This window comes from Micropterus salmoides, unplaced genomic scaffold (genome assembly GCF_014851395.1).
Source record: "Micropterus salmoides isolate LMB-PRFRI ecotype aquatic unplaced genomic scaffold, ASM1485139v1 Ms_hic_scaffold_6, whole genome shotgun sequence".
Lineage (NCBI taxonomy): Eukaryota > Metazoa > Chordata > Actinopteri > Centrarchiformes > Centrarchidae > Micropterus > Micropterus salmoides.
This window is the reverse complement of record NW_024044348.1, coordinates 2,988,900-3,012,354: the sequence shown is the minus strand read 5'-3', so window position 1 is coordinate 3,012,354 and position 23,455 is coordinate 2,988,900. Positions and strand designations below refer to the sequence as shown.

Genomic DNA, 23,455 nt, shown 5'->3' with positions numbered 1-23,455 from the left:
GAAAGGGCCGTTTAAGACCTGGTTTTAGGACCCAGCTCAGGGGAAAGGGCCGTTTAAGACCTGGTTTTAGGGCCCAGGTCAAGGGAAAGGGCCGTTTAAGACCTGGTTTTAGGGCCCAGGTCAAGGGAAAGGGCCGTTTAAGACCTGGTTTTAGGGCCCAGCTCAGGGGAAAGGGCCGTTTAAGACCTGGTTTTAGGGCCCAGGTCAAGGGAAAGGGCCGTTTAAGACCTGGTTTTAGGGCCCAGCTCAGGGGAAAGGGCCGTTTAAGACCTGGTTTTAGGACCCAGCTCAGGGGAAAGGGCCGTTTAAGACCTGGTTTTAGGGCCCAGGTCAAGGGAAAGGGCCGTTTAAGACCTGGTTTTAGGGCCCAGCTCAAGGGAAAGGGCCGTTTAAGACCTGGTTTTAGGGCCCAGCTCAAGGGAAAGGGCCGTTTAAGACCTGGTTTTAGGGCCCAGCTCAGGGGAAAGGGCCGTTTAAGACCTGGTTTTAGGGCCCAGCTCAGGGGAAAGGGCCGTTTAAGACCTGGTTTTAGGGCCCAGGTCAAGGGAAAGGGCCGTTTAAGACCTGGTTTTAGGGCCCAGCTAAGGGGAAAGGGCCGTTTAAGACCTGGTTTTAGGGCCCAGCTCAGGGGAAAGGGCCGTTTAAGACCTGGTTTTAGGGCCCAGCTCAGGGGAAAGGGCCGTTTAAGACCTGGTTTTAGGGCCCAGGTCAAGGGAAAGGGCCGTTTAAGACCTGGTTTTAGGGCCCAGCTCAGGGGAAAGGGCCGTTTAAGACCTGGTTTTAGGGCCCAGGTCAAGGGAAAGGGCCGTTTAAGACCTGGTTTTAGGGCCCAGCTCAGGGGAAAGGGCCGTTTAAGACCTGGTTTTAGGGCCCAGCTCAGGAGAAAGGGCCGTTTAAGACCTGGTTTTAGGGCCCAGCTCAGGGGAAAGGGCCGTTTAAGACCTGGTTTTAGGGCCCAGCTCAGGGGAAAGGGCCGTTTAAGACCTGGTTTTAGGGCCCAGCTCAAGGGAAAGGGCCGTTTAAGACCTGGTTTTAGGGCCCAGCTCAGGGGAAAGGGCCGTTTGAGTGTGTGTGTGTGTGTGTGTGTGTGTGTGTGTGTGTGTGTGTGTGTGTGTGTGTGCGCGCGCCTTACATATGCAGTAGTGTGGAAATCTTTGAAGTCGTGTTGCTTCTTGTTCAGAAGCTCCAGTGAATCCTCCGGTTCACTCAGACTCTTCAGACGAACCTCCCCGACCTCCTCCAGCCAGGAGCTCACCTGAGACACAGGTATGATTTTACTAGTTGGTAAGACAGCAGCAAAGCCAAAAGGGGTTCTGGGAACTGGGCTGCACCTAAACATGACTTTTTAATTGATTAATCTAACCTTTATTTTCTTTTGATCAGTTCATTAATATAACAATTAAAATAAATATCACAAAGGTGTCTTTTTAATATTCCAACATGTTATTCAGTCATAAAGCTCATCAGGATCATAGCAGCGTATTTATCAGATTGGAGCCGCATATGGATGCGACATGGCCTGTTCACACCGTCATAAAAAGATCAGATCTGAGTCACATATGGGCATATCATCGGGTTTGGGTCGCTGCGGCCTGCAGTCTGAACGCAGCCCTTGTGTCAGATGCCACTAACAGCTGTCTGAACTGGAGGCTGACTGAGCAGATCTGTGGTGTGGGAGACATTTCACTTCCTTTCGCTCTCTGGTGCACAAACTGATCCTGAGAGACAGCATGTTGGCTCATGATGAAACAAGGTGATGCACCTCAGCAGCAGGGTGTCACAGGTGTGGCTGGACTGCAGACTGAAATGTGCTAAAGGTCTGAATCTTCACAGTAACACGATGACCTTCCTGTCAGCAGAGTGCGTACTGAGCGTGCTCAGACTGACCTCGGTGAAGCCCTGCTCCAGGCTTCTGAACTCCAGGATGAAGTGCAGCTCCTGGGTCCTGGAGTTGGACAGCATCACCAGGCGGTGCAGCAGCTCGTCCACCTCCTCGTACAGAGACGACACCGTCTCCATCGCCGCCCGGTAATCTTCGGTCTCTCTGACGCTGCTCTCCTCCCTGCGGAGCCGCGACAGTGAGGCTCCGCCCTCCTGCTGTAACTGTACCAATCGGCTGTCTTCGAGGATGCTACGCATCACCGCCTTGTACCTGGACAACAGCAGCTCGGCGTCCTGGGAAAGAGAGGGAGGTTTGTTGAGCGCTCCGGCCGTGTGACACGAAGGGAGGCGGAGCTGAGGAACCGAACCAGCGGCATGATGATCTGCAGCTCACGGTCAGGCCTGCAGTTTGTTCACGTGGTCACAGGCGTGTTTGTAATTAGTCAGTGACCTCATGAAGGTTAAAGAAAGGTGTGTGTTACCTGAGCTGCAGCAGGTAGAGGTGTGGACTGCAGGATGTTGATGGTTTTCTGCAGGAGGTTGACGACGTTTTCACACTGACTGGTCAGCTGCTCCACCCTCTGACGGACACACACACACACACACACACACACACACACGTTAACACGTCATGTGCAGAAACAGCTGCAGCTGAAAGAGTTGGCGATTCTCTCTCTGTGGGTTCACTATGAACAGTCATGTGAGAACACTGACGAAAGAAGCGGATCGACAAAGATCTGAGGGTTCTGTTACATTTCGATCCAACAGAAACATAAAAGCAAAGAAAAACTATGAACAGCAAAGTGTGCTTCATAAAACTACAGCAGGAGAACACTGTGGAGGGGAGGGGCGCCACCTGTGATAACTACCTGACTGTGGTCGTCCAATCAGAGCATGAATAAGAGTGTCTGTGTGTTTGTACTGACCGATCTGAAGCAGAGCCAGCTGCTCTGACTGAAGCTGAAAGACCCTCCGAACTCTGCGGGAAGCTGCTGGAGCGCCACGTGTTTCTGGACAGACTTCAGAGAGCTCAACACCTCCACCTGCGCACACAGAAACACACACGGTGTGTACGTGCTGTGTGCAGTCACATGATGAAAACCACAATCTGCTCTCTGTTAGCAGGCAGGGGGGGGGGGAGAGAAACCTGGTTTCCTCAGGTAGATTTCACCTGGACAGAGACTGTTGATATATTTAGCCAGGTGAGAGCATGTGCAGAACTACAGACTGCAGAACGGCTGGATGGAAGCAGATCCAAAATAAGATCAGAGGTCGGGGAGAAGTCTGATCACTGAGCTGCTGCACGCTAGGGCTGGGTATCGATTAAAATGTTACGACACCAGTACCAAAACCAGTACCCTTAAAGTGATACCAATACCAAAAGAGTACTTATCCAACGAAGGTTTAAATCAAGGGCAACTGGACTTGGCTGAAGATCCAAGAAGACATTTCGGCCCTCATCTGAGAGCCAAGTCTGAACGACCATCGTTGGCATCTTCACCTGAAGCCAAGAGGAAATGCTCGAGTTTCCTGCGAAGTGATGAAAGTGGGGGGTAAGTGGTGGCGTAGACCCCCTCCTCTGTTCAGCGACGGCTTCTCAACCCGGGTGTAGGTGCTTCCTTGACACCTCTTTCAAACAGTCGATCCTCTTTGTCTAAAATGTGCACCTGGTGTCCTCGGTCCTTCAGATGTAAGTAGACTGCAGAGTCTTGACCTGAGGAGTTGGCCCTTCTGTGTTGAGCCATGCGTTTGTGTAGTGGTTTAGTTTATTTAGTCAGTCAGAACTGAAGAAGTCTCTCGGATGAGGGACGAAACGTCTCCTAGTATCTTCAACCAAGTCAAGTTGCCCTTGACCTCAACCTTCGTTGGATAACTAAGAAACTTCACAGACAACAGAGTACTTCATTCGATACCTTGATATGCCACCTGTTGAAGCTGTAGTAGTTGATTGGTAGCGTATTATTATTTTTATTGTTCTTATGGACAAGCAAGGTTATCTATTTTATTTTTTTCGTGTTTCAAATATCTGTTACGTAAAAGTTTAGGGGAACTGTATCAGATCCTGCTCGTCCTGATTAGGTCCGGAGGCTCCGTCAGGAAAATCAGCTGCTGCGCCACAAAAGCTTTAACTGGTGTGATGGAACGCAGCGATCGATCAGTGACAAGTGATGGGAACAGCAAATAAAAATGTACAGAGACGTGTTAAATGATCTCAGAGGATAAAAACAACAGAAAGCCGAGCTTGTGGTGAGAAACACGCCTGAGACGCAGCCGAAGGTGAGCGGCTGTTAAAATCAGCATAGAGCCTTATTTACACAGTTTATGGTGCAGGAGAAAAAGCTGCTCTTCTCTTTCTTTCTGTGTGTTTGGCTGCAAGTGAAACCACACAAAGTCATTTTCTGCTACCATCTGGTGACAGAAAGTATTGATTGAAGTACTGATTTGACTGGAGACGATTCAATTCTACTCCATACCGGCTGCTTCTGTTGATAACATAAAAGGTATCGACGGAAGTGATACCCGTCCCTACTGCACACACGTGTGGTTTCGACAGTAACCAGGTGTCAGGCGTTACCTGTGTGGCTGCAGGTCTGTCCGGACGCAGAGACGAGTCCTTGCTGACCAGCAGGAACACAGTGTGGATGGAGCCTGGTACGTTCTCCTGCACAGACACACAGACTCAGAGTAAGATTCGTCTTTAATCAGCTGTCGCTTTCACCCCCCACCTCCCTCACAAGGAGCTGAAACACTGAGACCAGAGGACGAAGACGTGCTGCTGCTGGTCCCCTCAGGAGGGGGTTTAAACCAGGACCAGGGAGAGGACGACTCCTGACCTCCTGAGCCTGATGATTTTCCACCTGTTCTCATGTGTCAATATTCAAACAACATCCTGAGAAGTTCTTTGTGAAACATGAAATGCAAATCAACTTGAAGCCCGGCACTGTAATATTGAGACGGTGGTTTGGACTTTCTTAGTCTGCCCGCCCGTCTACAGCGTTATAAAGTTTCATCTCTGAACAGCCGAGTCTTGAGACTTCATCCGTTTCATCTCACTGAACTTTACCTCCTCTAACTTTAAAAACACTCACCTGTAGGGACCTGAGGGCGGAGAACAGGGCGGGGACAGGAGCGGCTCTGCGGGCGTCCACCAGCACCGTCAGCCCCAACGCTGCCACCTCCTTCCTGTTCCACACAAGAAGTGACGTCAGAGGAGGACCACGGTACAGTAAGCTGAGAGAGAGAGCGGTGGAGCGGGTGGGGGTTCCTACCTGAGGGTGGAGGTGTAGTAGAGCAGGAGGCGGAGCAGCTCTGCGCTGTCACAGTCGGGGTTCGACCACACGGTGTTCGTGGTGCTGACCGCCAGCAAAGCGCGGCCACTGCGGTCTCTGGTTCCTGCAGAGAGACGGTGGAGGTGTAAAAATGTATCGAGCTGCAAGGAAACAGGACCAGAACCAAGACTTCATTTTATCGGTGAACCTGATCGGATCTAATCAGGGCTCATTACAGAACCCGTGTGTCCCGGTGATGACATCATGCTTCAAACACCATCAGTCACATGATCGTCGCTGCTTCACACTAAAACAAAGCTCGGAGCTCCGGACTCAAGTGGACATTCAGAACCACCAGAAGCTCGTTTCATGCCTTGACCCTGGTCTGGGTTTAGTCCCGAGCTCGGTCTGTTCCGGGGTCAGTACCTGCTCCGGGTCTAGACCTGTTTTTTCTCACCTGGCAGACAGAGGGCTCCAGAGCTCAGCAGCAACCGGTAGAAGCTGGATTGCTTGGACTGGGAGGACTGGGTGAGCCTCACTGGGGCTGAGGAAGCAGCTGACTGGTCCGGCTGTGGAGAGGCTACGGGTTGTTCTGGTTCTGTTGGACTGGGACCAGCAGACAGACTGCTGAGGCCTGAGGAGAGAACACGCACACCCTGTGAGGACCGTCACTGTGACACAACACATAAACCCCAAAACCAGCTCTTTACCCTCCAACAGACCTTTAAAGACGGGAGAACCTCACTGAGGCCAGTTTATACTTCTGCACTGAACGTACACCTGCCTGACGCGCACACCCCCAAAAACGTGACTCCATGTCGCGCCGACGCAGACCAGAGAGAGCAGACGGGATGAGCACCGTTTACGGTAGCAGAAAGTAACAAGACCTTTTTTTAAAAGCCTACTAAATGTTCCGAAACCCCATAACTGCCACGCTGCCATCACTCAGATTACAGACAGAGCTGAGGGCTTCATTCTGGTTTCCCGTTGATGTGAACTGGAGCATTAAGTTTACTGCTGTGGGCGGAGGTCAGGCGAAAAAAAATCAATATTCGAATCCCAAAATTGAAAATCGAATGTGTACCCAACAATCAAATATTCAGGTCGAGCCCTACTAACCAGCCAACCTCCAACTAGTCCTCTAACCAGCTGACCTGCAGTCCTCTAACTAGTCCTCTAACTAGTCCACTAACCAGCCGACCTGCAGTCCTCTAATCAGCTGACCTGCAGTCCTCTAACTAGTCCACTAACCAGCCAACCTCCAACTAGTCCTCTAACCAGCTGACCTGCAGTCCTCTAACTAGTCCTCTAACTAGTCCACTAACCAGCCAACCTCCAACTAGTCCTCTAACCAGCTGACCTGCAGTCCTCTAACCAGCTGACCTGCAGTCCTCTAACTAGTCCTCTAACCAGCTGACCTGCAGTCCTCTAATTAGTCCTCTAACCAGCTGACCTGCAGTCCTCTAACCAGCTGACCTGCAGTCCTGTAATTAGTCCTCTAACCAGCTGACCTGCAGTCCTGTAATTAGTCCTCTAACCAGCTGACCTGCAGTCCTCTAACCAGCTGACCTGCAGTCCTCTAACTAGTCCTCTAACCAGCTGACCTGCAGTCCTCTAACCAGCTGACCTGCAGTCCTCTAACCAGCTGACCTGCAGTCCACTAACCAGCTGACCTGCAGTCCTCTAACTAGTCCTCTAACCAGCTGACCTGCAGTCCTCTAACCAGCTGACCTGCAGTCCTCTAACCAGCTGACCTGCAGTCCACTAACTAGTCCTCTAACCAGCTGACCTGCAGTCCTCTAACCAGCTGACCTGCAGTCCTCTAACCAGCTGACCTGCAGTCCTCTAACTAGTCCTCTAACCAGCTGACCTGCAGTCCTCTAACCAGCTGACCTGCAGTCCACTAACCAGCTGACCTGCAGTCCTCTAACTAGTCCTCTAACCAGCTGACCTGCAGTCCTCTAACTAGTCCTCTAACCAGCTGACCTGCAGTCCTGTAATTAGTCCTCTAACCAGCTGACCTGCAGTCCTCTAACCAGCTGACCTGCAGTCCACTAACCAGCTGACCTGCAGTCCTCTAACCAGCTGACCTGCAGTCCTCTAACTAGTCCTCTAACCAGCTGACCTGCAGTCCTCTAACCAGCTGACCTGCAGTCCTCTAACTAGTCCTCTAACCAGCTGACCTGCAGTCCTCTAACCAGCTGACCTGCAGTCCACTAACCAGCTGACCTGCAGTCCTCTAACCAGCTGACCTGCAGTCCACTAACCAGCTGACCTGCAGTCCACTAACCAGCTGACCTGCAGTCCACTAACCAGCTGACCTGCAGTCCACTAACCAGCTGACCTGCAGTCCTCTAACCAGCTGACCTGCAGTCCTCTAACTAGTCCTCTAACCAGCTGACCTGCAGTCCTCTAACCAGCTGACCTGCAGTCCACTAACCAGCTGACCTGCAGTCCTCTAACCAGCTGACCTGCAGTCCTCTAACTAGTCCTCTAACCAGCTGACCTGCAGTCCTCTAACCAGCTGACCTGCAGTCCTCTAACTAGTCCTCTAACCAGCTGACCTGCAGTCCACTAACCAGCTGACCTGCAGTCCTCTAACTAGTCCTCTAACCAGCTGACCTGCAGTCCTCTAACCAGCTGACCTGCAGTCCTCTAACCAGCTGCTCTGCAGTCCTCTAACCAGCTGCTCTGCAGTCCTCTAACCAGCTGACCTGCAGTCCTCTAACTAGTCCTCTAACCAGCTGACCTGCAGTCCTCTAACCAGCTGACCTGCAGTCCTCTAACCAGCTGACCTGCAGTCCTCTAACCAGCTGACCTGCAGTCCTCTAACTAGTCCTCTAACCAGCTGACCTGCAGTCCTCTAACCAGCTGACCTGCAGTCCTCTAACCAGCTGACCTGCAGTCCTCTAACCAGCTGACCTGCAGTCCTCTAACCAGCTGACCTGCAGTCCTCTAACCAGCTGACCTGCAGTCCTCTAACCAGCTGACCTGCAGTCCTCTAACCAGCTGACCTGCAGTCCTCTAACCAGCTGACCTGCAGTCCTCTAACCAGCTGACCTGCAGTCCTCTAACCAGCTGCTCTGCAGTCCTCTAACCAGCTGACCTGCAGTCCTCTAACTAGTCCTCTAACCAGCTGCTCTGCAGTCCTCTAACCAGCTGACCTGCAGTCCTCTAACTAGTCCTCTAACCAGCTGACCTGCAGTCCTCTAATTAGTCCTCTAACCAGCTGACCTGCAGTCCTCTAACTAGTCCTCTAACCAGCTGACCTGCAGTCCTCTAACCAGTCCTCTAACCAGCTGACCTGCAGTCCTCTAATTAGTCCTCTAACCAGCTGACCTGCAGTCCTCTAACCAGTCCTCTAACCAGCTGACCTGCAGTCCACTAACCAGCTGACCTGCAGTCCTCTAACCAGCTGACCTGCAGTCCTCTAACCAGCTGACCTGCAGTCCACTAACCAGCTGACCTGCAGTCCTCTAACTAGTCCTCTAACCAGCTGACCTGCAGTCCTCTAACCAGCTGACCTGCAGTCCACTAACCAGCTGACCTGCAGTCCACTAACCAGCTGACCTGCAGTCCACTAACCAGCTGACCTGCAGTCCTCTAACCAGCTGACCTGCAGTCCTCTAACTAGTCCTCTAACCAGCTGACCTGCAGTCCTCTAACCAGCTGACCTGCAGTCCACTAACCAGCTGACCTGCAGTCCTCTAACCAGCTGACCTGCAGTCCTCTAACTAGTCCTCTAACCAGCTGACCTGCAGTCCTCTAACCAGCTGACCTGCAGTCCACTAACCAGCTGACCTGCAGTCCTCTAACTAGTCCTCTAACCAGCTGACCTGCAGTCCTCTAACTAGTCCTCTAACCAGCTGACCTGCAGTCCTCTAACCAGCTGCTCTGCAGTCCTCTAACCAGCTGACCTGCAGTCCTCTAACTAGTCCTCTAACCAGCTGCTCTGCAGTCCTCTAACCAGCTGACCTGCAGTCCTCTAACTAGTCCTCTAACCAGCTGACCTGCAGTCCTCTAATTAGTCCTCTAACCAGCTGACCTGCAGTCCTCTAACTAGTCCTCTAACCAGCTGACCTGCAGTCCTCTAACCAGTCCTCTAACCAGCTGACCTGCAGTCCTCTAATTAGTCCTCTAACCAGCTGACCTGCAGTCCTCTAACCAGTCCTCTAACCAGCTGACCTGCAGTCCACTAACCAGCTGACCTGCAGTCCTCTAACCAGCTGACCTGCAGTCCTCTAACCAGCTGACCTGCAGTCCACTAACCAGCTGACCTGCAGTCCTCTAACTAGTCCTCTAACCAGCTGACCTGCAGTCCTCTAACCAGCTGACCTGCAGTCCACTAACCAGCTGACCTGCAGTCCACTAACCAGCTGACCTGCAGTCCACTAACCAGCTGACCTGCAGTCCACTAACCAGCTGACCTGCAGTCCTCTAACTAGTCCTCTAACCAGCTGACCTGCAGTCCACTAACCAGCTGACCTGCAGTCCTCTAACCAGCTGACCTGCAGTCCTCTAACTAGTCCTCTAACCAGCTGACCTGCAGTCCTCTAACCAGCTGACCTGCAGTCCTCTAACCAGCTGACCTGCAGTCCACTAACCAGCTGACCTGCAGTCCTCTAACCAGCTGACCTGCAGTCCACTAACCAGCTGACCTGCAGTCCTCTAACCAGCTGACCTGCAGTCCACTAACCAGCTGACCTGCAGTCCACTAACCAGCTGACCTGCAGTCCTCTAACCAGCTGACCTGCAGTCCTCTAACTAGTCCTCTAACCAGCTGACCTGCAGTCCTCTAACCAGCTGACCTGCAGTCCACTAACCAGCTGACCTGCAGTCCTCTAACCAGCTGACCTGCAGTCCTCTAACTAGTCCTCTAACCAGCTGACCTGCAGTCCTCTAACCAGCTGACCTGCAGTCCTCTAACTAGTCCTCTAACCAGCTGACCTGCAGTCCACTAACCAGCTGACCTGCAGTCCTCTAACCAGCTGACCTGCAGTCCTCTAACTAGTCCTCTAACCAGCTGACCTGCAGTCCTCTAACCAGCTGACCTGCAGTCCTCTAACCAGCTGCTCTGCAGTCCTCTAACCAGCTGACCTGCAGTCCTCTAACTAGTCCTCTAACCAGCTGACCTGCAGTCCTCTAACCAGCTGACCTGCAGTCCTCTAACCAGCTGACCTGCAGTCCTCTAACCAGCTGACCTGCAGTCCTCTAACTAGTCCTCTAACCAGCTGACCTGCAGTCCTCTAACCAGCTGACCTGCAGTCCTCTAACCAGCTGACCTGCAGTCCTCTAACCAGCTGACCTGCAGTCCTCTAACCAGCTGACCTGCAGTCCTCTAACCAGCTGCTCTGCAGTCCTCTAACCAGCTGACCTGCAGTCCTCTAACTAGTCATCTAACCAGCTGACCTGCAGTCCTCTAATTAGTCCTCTAACCAGCTGACCTGCAGTCCTCTAACTAGTCCTCTAACCAGCTGACCTGCAGTCCTCTAACCAGTCCTCTAACCAGCTGACCTGCAGTCCTCTAATTAGTCCTCTAACCAGCTGACCTGCAGTCCACTAACCAGCTGACCTGCAGTCCTCTAACCAGCTGACCTGCAGTCCACTAACCAGCTGACCTGCAGTCCACTAACCAGCTGACCTGCAGTCCTCTAACCAGCTGACCTGCAGTCCTCTAACCAGCTGACCTGCAGTCCACTAACCAGCTGACCTGCAGTCCTCTAACTAGTCCTCTAACCAGCTGACCTGCAGTCCACTAACCAGCTGACCTGCAGTCCTCTAACCAGCTGACCTGCAGTCCTCTAACTAGTCCTCTAACCAGCTGACCTGCAGTCCTCTAACCAGCTGACCTGCAGTCCTCTAACTAGTCCTCTAACCAGCTGACCTGCAGTCCTCTAACCAGCTGACCTGCAGTCCTCTAACTAGTCCTCTAACCAGCTGACCTGCAGTCCTCTAACCAGCTGACCTGCAGTCCTCTAACTAGTCCTCTAACCAGCTGACCTGCAGTCCTCTAACCAGCTGACCTGCAGTCCTCTAACCAGCTGACCTGCAGTCCTCTAACTAGTCCTCTAACCAGCTGACCTGCAGTCCTCTAACCAGCTGACCTGCAGTCCTCTAACTAGTCCTCTAACCAGCTGACCTGCAGTCCTCTAACCAGCTGACCTGCAGTCCTCTAACTAGTCCACTAATAAACCAGTTCACCAACGGGCCGCCTCCCGTCACTCCTACCTAACTTCCTTCCAAACGGCAGTGTGTTTAGAGTTAGAACAGGAGGTGAAGGTCAGTGTGTGTTTTTACTGAGGATGAAGGTGAGGAGGAGGAGGAGGAGGAGGAGGAGGAGGAGGACTAATTCAGCGAATCAGAGGAGGAGGTGATAGAAAGAGTCTGATGGTTTGTGGGATGAAAAGCAGAAAAGAGGGAAGGATTGAGAGGGGAAACAGGTTTCTGTACCTTCAGTCTGAAGCTCTGTAGTTCTTCCTCCACCAACCTCCTCACAGCTGCACTGCTCCTCTTCTTCCTCGTCTTCCTCCTCCGGCCTTTCCTGTCCACTTTCAGACGGAAGTGAGTCTGGATCCATCGCTGGTGTGTTAGACTCCTCCATGTGTGTCTGTAGTGCGTTGTTTTCAGAATTAGAGTCCTCAGAGTGTGCTAGTTGTTTTTTGTTTTCAGAATCAGTGCCCTGAGAATGTGTATGCTGTGTATTATTTTCAGAATAAGAGTTCTCATTGTGCATTTGTAGTGTGTTTTCAGAATAAGTGTCTTCAGACTGTATATGCTGTGTATTATTTTCAGAATAAGAGTTCTCATTGTGCATTTGTAGTGTGTTTTCAGAATAAGTGTCTTCAGACTGTGTATGCTGTGTATTATTTTCAGAATAAGAGTCCTCAGAGTGTTGTGTGTTGGACTCCACTGTGTATTGTCTGTTCTTTTCACAATCAGAGTCCTCAGAGCTCGTGTTCGTACATGAGCCAGCCTCCTCATCTGTGCGCCTTTGTTCACCTCTGTCATCATCTTCCCCTTCTCCTCCTCTCTTGTCTTCCGTCATCATTTGCTCCTCCTCCACCCTCCTTCCTTGACTCTGCTGCACGATTCTAACTTGAACTTCCTCTTCTAGCTCCACCTCCTCAAACTCATCGCCTCCCTCCTCATCCAACTCTTCCTCACCCTCTGTCTCTTCACATTCATTTCCCTCCTCCTCCTCCTCCTCCTCCTCCCTTTCTCCTCCCTCCTCAGCAGTGTGTGTGCACAACAGTAAATCTTCATCCCTACTACACTTCAGCTCTTCTTCCATTTCCTCATCCTCATCAACCACCATGTCATGCTTCCCTTTCTCCTTCTCCCTCAGCTCCTCCTCTTTCCCTCGCTCTTTCACTGCCACCTCCTCCTTGCTCTCCTCCACCTCCTCCTCTTCCTCTCTCTGCTCTGTGCAGTTTGCAGGTTCAGTGTTTAGCTTCAGACTCCCGCCTGAGTCAGTACCTCCTCTTTGCTCCTGAGACGTCCAGCGCTCCGACTGACAGCTGGAGGTTCCCACGACTTCAGGAGGAGCAGAGGAGGAGGTGGGGGAGATGGGGGTGAGGATGACGGGTCCACAGGAGTCCTGGCTGAGGTTCTCCTCGAGGAGCCTGGAGCACAGCCCAGCGTGGGAAATGGCGTGTGTGTTACTGGCGGAGTGTGTCGTAGCGTCAGTCGGTGTGTGTTGAGGTGTGTGCGTGACGGAGAGTGCGTCTTGAGGTGTGTGCGTGGCGGAGAGTGCGTCTTGAGGTGTGTGCGTGGCGGAGAGTGCGTCTTGAGGTGTGTGCGTGGCGGAGTGGGTGTGTTGAGGTGTGTGCGTGGCGGAGAGTGCGTCTTGAGGTGTGTGCGTGGCGGAGAGTGCGTCTTGAGGTGTGTGCGTGGCGGAGAGTGCGTCTTGAGGTGTGTGCGTGGCGGAGAGTGCGTCTTGAGGTGCGTGTTGAGGTGTGTGCGTGGAGGTGTGGGTGTGTTGAGGTGTGTGCGTGGTGGAGTGGGTTTGTTGAGGTGTGTGCGTGGCGGAGTGTGCGTCTTGAGGTGCGTGTTGAGGTGTGTGCGTGGAGGTGTGGGTGTGTTGAGGTGTGTGCGTGGTGGAGTGGGTTTGTTGAGGTGTGTGCGTGGCGGAGTGTGCGTCTTGAGGTGCGTGTTGAGGTGTGTGCGTGGTGGAGTGGGTGTGTTGAGGTGCGTGTTGAGGTGTGTGCGTGGCGCAGTGTGCGCTGGTTCTGGCTCGGTGCTGCAGACTGATGGACTGGGTTAAGGAGCCTTTCTGAGGGGAGAAGCGAGGCAGCGGGAGCTCCATCAGCTCCACGTACTCGCCCTCCGAGTCCTCGCCCTCACTGCTCGCTGCTGATTGGTCAGTTTTTGTAGCTGGGAGGAGCTGTACATCCTGTCTCCTGTCGCTACACGGATTGTGAGATGCATTAATTAACGCATCTCCATCCTTAACGGACGACTCCTTATCCTCCTTCAGGGAGGTCCGGGGCCGGCTGATGAACTGTGGATAGACCAGGTCCTCCCACGGGACCCTGAAGACGTCTCCGTGGGCAGAGAGGAGGCAGCGCTCCAGCCTGGATGCTCCTCGCTGCTCCCTCTCCCTGTTAACAGAGTCCAGCCAGGCCATGCTGAAGATGGACCGCAGGGCTATCTCCGACACCTCCTGCTGCTCCACATGACGGCTGCCGGCCGACACGCTGCACACGAGCAGGCGGGGGGAGGAGGACACGGCGCTCCGACAGGAGGCGCTGCGTGCTTGAGGACGAGGAACAGCAGCAGGAGGAGAAACCAGCAGGTAGAAGTCTCCTGGACGGAGGAGGCGTTGGTCCAGAGGACAGAGCTGAACCGCTACCTTCTCATGGACGCACAGAGGCCAGCCTTCATGGCGAAACAGCAGACCACAGTACTGCAGCTGAGAGGAGGAGGAGGAGGAGGAGAGAAGATTAGGATCAATTAAAAATTGAAATTGAAATTTTTCAGCTTGAAACAGAGGGTCAGGCAGGCGTTATTCTCCTGACTCCTCCGTCATGTGAACCACAACTCCAGAACAAAAACCCAAAACACAGAATGGAGGAGAGGCAGGTGAGCCGACGATCGATTGGACCGTGACCACAGTAAAAGGGTCTGCAGCACTGACTCCTGCTCCACAGACAGCGTCGAAGGCTCCCCCCCCCCCCAGTACGTATACCCTCCCCGTATACTCACGCAGGCGTCTTGCTGCAGGTTGGCTAACAGCTGCTTTGCGGGCAACAGGAAGTGGATCAGGTAGCGAAGGCCGTCTCCTCTGTAGCAGCTCTGCACCACGCTGAGGACCTGACAGAGGACAGTCGGGGATGTGGCCTGGAAGGGCGGGTAGAGGTCTGACAGAGCAGTCTGGATGCAGCGGTCCAAAGACTCAGAGTCCTGAGAGGAAAAGGACAGAGAAGGAGGAGGGTCAGACAAACAGGGCCACCAGAGTCAGCACCGGGTCCAAGACCACAAGAACTCAGGTTCAAACTAAAGCAACAGGATTCATCATTGCATTGATTCAGATAAGATATTTTTTAATCCCAGTGCGAAACTGCAGATAATAAAGTCACGTGACCTTGCCCCTGTCCTCCGACCCAAAACACCTGTAGTGTGAAAAACCATGAACTCACTGAGGGTTCAGGTTAGTCCAGGTTCATTTGAAAGGTTACAACAGACTCACAGTGGAACTGACCTGCAGACAGTCAGCGGCAGTCTGCAGGTCAGACAGGCGAGTCCCCTGATCCAGGTAGCAGAAGCAGTAGCTGGTCTCAGCAGTGTCCATACTCAGCTGCCGGTCTCCGTTGGTTCTCATACGCCTCGTGTTCATTCTTTCAGTGCAAAGTCAAAAAACAAGTTCAACATTTCAGGCTAACCGCTGAGAGCACGCCCGGCAGGCCCTGGAGGTGTGGCCGGGAGGCCCCGTCTGCCGCGGTGAGAGCAGGAAGTGTAACTGGATCCGCTGGTCTGGAGGCAGCAGAGACCAGTCAGGTAAAAATATCACCCGGCACACGGCGTCTGGCTCCGGCCGGCTCTCTGACAGACCGTCAGAGGCTCCACTGCTCCATCTCTACAGATATTCTGAACACGTCTCTCAGAGCAAACTTTAACTCATACTGAACGCTGCCTCGTGGATAAACACCTGCTCGCCATCATGCACACAGACCACAGCTTTTACAAAAAGCCTGTGTAGCAGTAAAGAGTAACGGCACCTGAGCAGAATCTGCCGCATCTACTAAAGGGGTTAAACTGATCCTGCAGCGGGTCTACAGACCTGCATCTCGGTGGAGATCAGCTGCCAGTTTGCTTCCAGTGTCGTCAGCGCTCTCCTCTCTGCTGGGCTGAATATTCTGGACGTGACTCGGCTCAGCACGATTCACACACACAGCTGGCAGCCAAATGTAGTGCTGAGGCCAAAATTAGCAGCAGGGTATCAGATGACACCGGGGGGGGGGAGGTCTGTACTGGAAGGCTCGGTGGCCGACAGACATGACAGATCACGAGCTGAGGCTCCGAGATAAACACATTTCAAAAAGGGTCACAACACAAACTGAAAACAGTAACGTAGAGACCGGCCACAGAGCGCAGCAGGTCCGGTTCTGTGCAACATCACGCTGGGCGATACGGCCAAAAGGTTACCAGGATAAAACATTTCAGGTTTAAATTCTGATTTTTGCTCCTGAGTGAAAGTTAATGTGGTTTTAAACTTTTCTTTCCGGTCAGAACAAACACTTGATGCCATACAGAGGATCATTAAACCAACCTTAGGCAGAATATTCAGAACCGTTCTGATAAAATCTGACTTCAGTAACAAAATAAAAATGTTCATAGAAGAATTAAGTGCTGATTCGTTCATGATTCTAATTAATTTAATCAAACATTTATTGAACATTGTATTATTGTTGAAGAGCAGTGTTTCCCATCACTGAACGAGACCATGGCGCCTCGCCACAGTCCAGTTATTTAATTTAATAAACTATTTTTACATAAAAACATTTCAGACCTCTAACATTGTGTTTTGTGGGCGCTGCTGTGAGCTCGCACGCTCATACACTTTGGCATCCGACTCCAGACAACCACTTTTGTTTTTTCTTTTGTCTTTTTTTTTGTTTTTTTAGGTAACTACAGTAACGGTCTGTTTCTGTCACTCGTTTCTGAGAAGGAGATTAAGCTAGCAGCACCTAGATTTGGAGTGCACACGTATTCAAGCCTTTACGGTAAGTGAAGCGGCCCAGAGCGAGCTGACAGGCAGGTTAGAGACTTTATCCTGTCAGTTTGTCTCTTTAGTATGAAGAGAGGCTGTGAAGTCTTCATGTTACAACATTATTTATCAAACCGGGTCGGACTGGATGAATTTAGCGTGAGGAGGAAACACATGTGACAACGTCCGTTTTTCAAAATAAGACAACTGTACAGGATGGAAATTCTATTAATTGGATTGTATTCACAGAAAGTATAAAACATATTACATGTGTCCGTTAAAAAAACAACAACAATAAAATGTTAGGGAAATTACTTACTCTAGTTTCTATTCTTTGACTTAGGGTTTTTGGAAAAACATTAAACAAATTTGTTGAACTGTTGCTGTTTCGACACCATTTAAAGCTCTACAATGGGTTTATGGTCAAATAGTTTATTAGAGCACAACATTGTTTACAGGAGTGCACAGTTCTTCATAGATAACCTCTTCATTTTGCACCAAATTAATGCATTTAACTTTAAAATGTACAAAATTGTCTTACAAGGGGGGGCCTATAGCAGCAGTATATACATGTGAGGATTACAGTATTAAGACTGCCTTGGTTTTTGGGGGGGGGGGGGGTGAGGTACATCAAAGCAGGCTGAGTGAGGTTCCCATGGGAGACTGAGAGGGGCCACCCACTCTGAGGCCCTGCTGAATAATAACTTCATTATCCTCCACAGACCAGAGTCCTGGGAGAAAACACACGTTTTAATTTTGCTTTCTTTCAGCTTCACGACGTTTCATTTGGCTCCTGCTCACGTACCAACGCAGAAAAAGCCTCATTTCCAAGGTTAACGTCTAAACAAACAGCCAATTAGAAGGTTAGAGGTCGAACCAGTGGATTTCCAACCAAGTTCCTTCCTCTGCTGAGCCTTCAGACAGCAGCAGGAACAGAAAAACTATCCTTCTATAAATACCAAAGCTCTGCTGTTATAACAGTTGTGAACAATCTGGGGTGTCGCGATCCCATCTGAACATTACAGAGAACAAGTAGCAGCTGTGAGAGCACGTCCAGGACAGATGAATTCAGAAATGAGACAACTGTTAAAATGACAACCTTCACTGTGCTAATTTAATTATTAAATGAATAATAAATTTAAATTTCTTTATAGTCTCTCAGGTTTGAAATGTTTCAGGGTGGTCTCTATCTCTACTGGCAGCGGTCTCACATTTTTATATTGAAAAACCAAACAGTTATTGATGATTGAAATGGATCGTGTTGCCCTAACTCCTCCTGCAGTAACAGGAGCGTTGGACAGACGCTCGGCGTCATCTTTGGTGATTTTCAGGTGATCAAACTGTGAAACGTCTGTCTGAATCAGCTCTCCACCTGGGAGAACTCCAGCACCGGGTTCCTCCTTCCTATTGGACGAGTTGAGGCGTGACTAACAGGAGAGGCCAGATAAACCTGATGGGCGTGTGTCAATAATTCCAACAGGACGCTGTGACACAACATTATTATAAGTCTTATAATAACATTAATATGACTGTGTTGTGTTTGGGTCAGTTTCACCTGAAACACCTGTTGTTACCTGGAGTTTATCTACAGCTGCTGGGTGGGAGGAGCTACGTATTCCTACGTAGTTCGGGTTCTGTAAACTGGACGACGACGACGAGACGGGCCTGAAACCCTCCTGATGAATCATTAAAACAAAAGATCAACAACTGTGTCAGAAAACATCTGCGTCAAAGAGAAGTCAACTACGATTCCCAGGGTGCATTTCACCAAACAAACGTCCAATCACAGAGCTTCGTGTTCTGCTTACAGAGAGCTGCAGTTTAAATCAGGTCACGCTCAGATTCTGGACCAGTTCCTGATGAAGTCAGTAACTGCGGCGCTCTCTGACCATAGCCACAGCAGCCGAGGCTCATGGGTATTGTAGTGCACTGGTGGTCAGGACGTGAACCTGCAGTCCCAAGTTTCCATGGTGACACAACATTAGAGAAAACGTTGAAATGGGAAACAGCTGGCGGATAAACCACAGCCCACATTAACGTGGTGTGAGTGTGTTTTGGTGCGACGCTGTGTCATCATCTCAGATTAACTATCTCTCAGGTTCAGCTGGTTTTAATGAACCGTCTCCACCCGACTGAAAAAACAGTTCCTGCTGGGCGTGGAGGACGAGGGCGCAGCAAAGAACAGGGTCACAGTCAGGCTGCGTCAGGATCCTCCTCGCCAGTGACTGAGGTGCACAGGTATCTGAACAAACTAACCCTGAGAGGGGTCAGGGCTCCTAAAGGGTGAGGCCACGACCTTTTTAGTAACCAATCATGGTGAAACAGCACGGGGGGAGGAGCTCTATGGGGAAAGACCCACAGGAGACGTGACCTTCGACCCCTACCAGTGAACACAGTGAGAGAACAGGCCAGCTGTCGTGCCGCCGTTAAGTGGCATGAACAAGATCTTTCTCCACAAGTTATATGAACAATGTTTTAGTTGTGCTCAATTTTATAAGTGCGTAGTTCTGTATGTTTTGCTTTAGGTATCATCTCAGTTCCTGTCTGCTACACTATGTTAAAGCAGGGATGAATGTTCGGCCATCAAAATGAAATAGCAAAAAAAGATCTTTGGGCGTTCGGCCTAATAAGTCAAAAGACAGATTAAATTTTACCGAAAAAAATAAATAAAAAAATGGAAAAAATGCCTTGCAAATCTTCTCATTAAATTTGGCTTCGGCTGTATTTATATATGTGTTCAAGTACTCTGCTCCTCTGACGCCACTCATCTGGCCATCACGAGTTTTCACTGCACGTAACGTACCGGCGTCACCACGAGCGTACAACGTGAAGACCTGAACACCAGAAGCCTTAGCTCTCCTGCTTTTGCAGTTTTATTTTTTCAGGGAGAATTCATGCGGAAAACCCAAAACAGAGCAGATGTGGACGCCACCTCAACCTCATGTCATTCAGACCGTTCAGTCTCTCTCACACGCTCGGCTCATCTGCTCGGGCAGCTGGGAGATAAAACCACTTCCTGTTTCTTCCCCTGAGCCGTGCGGCTGTGATGTGGCTGAGCATCACCGTCCGGCCTGGAATAAAAACAGGCTGTTTGTGAAATCCACCGCTGGATCAACATGTTTTCACAGTTTCATCCAGTTTGTGAGACGTCAGGCTTCTGTGATCAGTGAAGGACACAAACCTGGTTTCCCCAGAGAGACGGAGAGAGCCTGGTTCCAGGTTCCTGACCCGCTGCATGTTTATGGATCAACCATAAACAGCTTGACGCCGTTCAGCAGGTTGACTGTTTACAGCGGCGTGGCAGGAACGCCAGAGAGAACGAGACGAGGATGCTTAGGTTACCGTCCGTTTAAGTACAGACGAAATGAACTAGATCCTCAGAGGACGATCTGCATCACAACACAACAGAACGTGACCTGTTCTCGATCAGCCGGAGAGGAAGTTTGTGACTCGGCCCTTGCTGAACCTTCCTGTGCTGATTGTATCAGGTGACCTGGGGGGAAACATTCTGACTTTACAGATCACACGCAGGACTAGGAACACCGACGACCCCCGGTTTTCTTAATTACTATGAACTGAGGTAAGACGGCGGCGTGTGAAAAGGACGTGTTGTTCTCCATCTGCAGCAGAGATTAATCCGTTTGATGAAGAGCTCTCGTCTATTTTTACCTGCGGTTACCTGCTGCAGCTTGTTCAGAGACCGAGAGATGAAAGCTTCATCTGTCTGATCGTATCTGGCTCGATGAATGACGAGCAGGAATGGAAGCTGAATGAAGGAGGAACAGACCCAGCAGTGCATTCTGGGGGAAACACGAGGTGTGAGATGAGACGGCGTACCTGGCTGATGTTTCCACAGATAATGCTTTCAGGAATGTTACAGAAACCAGCGCTGTCACAAAACATCCAGCTCATTCAGCGTGACCACACAGTCTGATCGAGCGGCCACTGCCTCTGATCAGCTGATCTGTGCGGCGTTCAGACTCTCCAGCTGTTTCAGCACACGTCTGAACTACAGGTAGCACTCTCCTTTACCTTTACTCTCCTCTGTCTCTGTATGCTGCATCACAGCCGACAGACAGGTGAGAGAGAGAGAGAGAGAGAGAGAGACAGGTGAGGAGAGAGAGAGAGACACAGGTGAGGAGAGAGAGGGAGAGAGAGAGAGACACAGGTGAGGAGAGAGGGAGAGGGGGAGAGACAGAGAGAGAGAGAGGGAGAGAGAGAGGTAGAAAGGTGAGGGGGAGAGAGAGACAGGTGAGGGGGGAGAGAGACAGACAGGTGAGGAGAGAGAGACAGACAGGTGAGGAGAGAGACAGACAGGTGAGGAGAGAGAGACAGGGAGGGGTGAGGGGAGAGAGAGACAGGGAGGGGTGAGGGAGAGAGAGAGAGACAGGTGAGAGAGAGAGAGACAGACGAGGGGGAGAGAGAGAGACAGACAGGTGAGGAGAGAGAGAGACAGACAGGTGAGGAAAGAGAGAGGAGAGAGAGAGACAGGTGAGGGGAGAGAGAGAGAGAGAGACAGGTGAGGGGAGAGAGAGAGGTGAGGGAGAGAGAGACAGGTGAGGGGAGAGAGAGGTGAGGGAGAGAGAGGGACAGGTGAGGAGAGAGAGAGAGACAGACAGGTGAGGAGAGAGAGAGGTGAGGGAGAGAGAGGTGAGGGGAGAGAGACAGGTGAGGGAGAGAGAGGTGAGAGAGAGGTGAGGGACAGGTGAGAGAGAGAGAGAGACAGACAGGTGAGGAGAGAGAGAGAGAGAGGGAGAGAGAGGAGAGAGAGGTGAGGGGAGAGAGAGACAGACAGGTGAGGAGAGAGAGAGAGACAGGAGGGGGGAGAGAGAGAGACACAGGTGAGGAGAGAGAGAGACAGACAGGTGAGGAGAGAGGGGAGGAGAGAGAGAGACAGACAGGTGAGGAGAGAGAGAGACAGACAGGTGAGGGGAGAGAGAGACAGACAGGTGAGGAGAGAGAGAGACAGACAGGTGAGGAAAGAGAGAGGGAGAGAGAGAGACAGGTGAGGGGAGAGAGAGAGAGAGAGACAGGTGAGGGGAGAGAGAGAGGTGAGGGAGAGAGAGACAGGTGAGGGGAGAGAGAGGTGAGGGAGAGAGACAGACAGGTGAGGAGAGAGAGAGGTGAGGGAGAGACAGGTGAGGGGAGAGAGACAGGTGAGGGGAGAGAGAGAGACAGACAGGTGAGGAGAGAGAGAGAGAGAGGGAGAGAGAGGTGAGGGGGAGAGAGAGACAGACAGGTGAGGAGAGAGAGAGACAGGAGGGGGGAGAGAGAGAGACACAGGTGAGGAGAGAGAGAGACAGACAGGTGAGGAGAGAGGTGAGGAGAGAGAGAGACAGACAGGTGAGGAGAGAGAGAGACAGACAGGTGAGGGGAGAGAGAGACAGACAGGTGAGGGGAGAGAGAGACAGACAGGTGAGGGGAGAGAGAGACAGACAGGTGAGGGGAGAGAGAGACAGACAGGTGAGGGGAGAGAGAGGTGAGGACACGGGAGGACAAAGACTGTGGCGGAGGAAACAGACTGGGAGTCGTCACAAAGTAAATACAGAACTTGCAGAAATGTTATTTACACAGTACAAAGTATTTTAATCAAACTCGTGTTTCTGCTCTGACTCACTGATAAGAGCCAATCAGGAAGCAAACGTGAGCGCCATCGTTTTCACCATTCAGCAGTAACACGCTGCGCCGGAGTTTAAAACCAGAATGTTTCAGTCCGGACGGGAGGAAACGTAGCAGAAAGTCTGAGTTTAAAACAAAGACGTAGGAGTGTGGACGGACGCTGAAGGACAGAAACAGACTGAACTGTCCTGAACCGGCCGCACTCCGCTCTCTTTGTTTCTGGTGACTGATAGCAGAGCTGTGACCTTGACACGCAGCGAGTTTCTAAAACAGGAGATTAGATTTGGGAGTTTTAATGCTGCTCTATAAGCTGAGCCCAGCTGTGCAGGGACACAAAGACAGATTCAAGGCCGCTCCTCTGAGGCCCTTTGTAGAAGTTAAGAGGGAAAAGCCTCGGCCCCCGGGGACCTGCTGTGATTCAAGCACCGAGCTAATCTCAGACCCCCGAGAGGCTCAGAGGGGCCGCAGGAGGGGACGGACATCCAGATAATCAGATCCTCAGGATGGGAAGAGAGACGTCAGCCTGGACATGTCTTCAGCCTTTCAGGGAGAAGAATCGTCTCTAAAGCCGATTTCGCCGTCAGGCTGCGATCGGGGGTAAATCAGCGATCGATCGGCCGCCGCCGGTCGTTATGTGTGAACTACTCAACGACACATCAAAACGCTGACACATCGCAGACGCCAGCCAGATATCTAGCACGCCAAATATCTGAGGAGTCGGCCGACTGACATCCACATCCAGCCAATGAGAGCAGGCGGCTGCTTTTCACTGCAGAAGCCTTTTTCCTCCCCTGCTGCTCTCTGCAGCTCAGACCTGCGGAGATAATCCATCCTTTCTCCCAGATTCTTTGTCTTTTTAATAACAAACAGCTCTTTTCTCTGTAGGTTCGCCTCATTTCCTGTTTCACATGTTTTCTTGACTAAACGTGGTTTAATCGGGTGACACTGTCAGCTCCTGTAGTGTGTGACCCCCTGTCACCGATGAACGCCACAACGACTTCAAGACTCCCGTAACATGATGATGAACGGCGCGGCCATCGTTTGATTTAGTTCCATGAAATGAAGACCTGAAGAAAAATCTAGATTTTTCACATAACGCCTCCATGTGAAAGCAGGTTTTAATTGAAACGAACATCATTATACATTTTAAATATGCTTCTCTTCTCCCCTCACTCAGACACACCAGAGGCCTCCACCTCAGGTAAACACCCCGGCTGGCCCCGCCTCTCTCTGTCTCCCCCCCTCGCCGTCTGCTCCACTTTCTCCATCAGCAGTACGTTTTATAAGGTCGGCTAAAAGACACAGAACTCGTCTTTTTCGCCGCTTGTGGACTTGTTAAGACGCAGCCAATCAAACAACTGAAACCAGCACCTGCACCCTGCGTGTTCACCGCTGCTCCACCTGCTCCTGCTGGGAAAATATCACCGCGACTCGGTTAAGTGCTTAACCGAGTGAAGTCTGTGCGAGTGAACACGATGAC

The 23,455-nt window shown here is 51.4% G+C and overlaps 1 protein-coding gene across 1 annotated transcript in view; it reads right to left on the bottom strand.

The window, feature by feature from the left end:
- The window catches only part of plekhg4 (pleckstrin homology domain containing, family G (with RhoGef domain) member 4), a 33,381-nt gene extending 17,834 nt beyond the window's left edge, over positions 1-15,547 (bottom strand). Inside the window, 11 exon segments of the mRNA XM_038701225.1 lie at positions 1,133-1,255; positions 1,888-2,175; positions 2,364-2,462; positions 2,808-2,924; positions 4,457-4,543; positions 4,971-5,064; positions 5,151-5,274; positions 5,608-5,784; positions 11,601-14,061; positions 14,355-14,552; positions 14,851-15,547. Of these exon segments, the coding sequence (XP_038557153.1) occupies positions 1,133-1,255; positions 1,888-2,175; positions 2,364-2,462; positions 2,808-2,924; positions 4,457-4,543; positions 4,971-5,064; positions 5,151-5,274; positions 5,608-5,784; positions 11,601-14,061; positions 14,355-14,552; positions 14,851-14,985 (3,903 nt within the window). The 5' untranslated portion in view covers positions 14,986-15,547.
- Between the last annotated feature and the right edge of the window lie 7,908 nt (positions 15,548-23,455).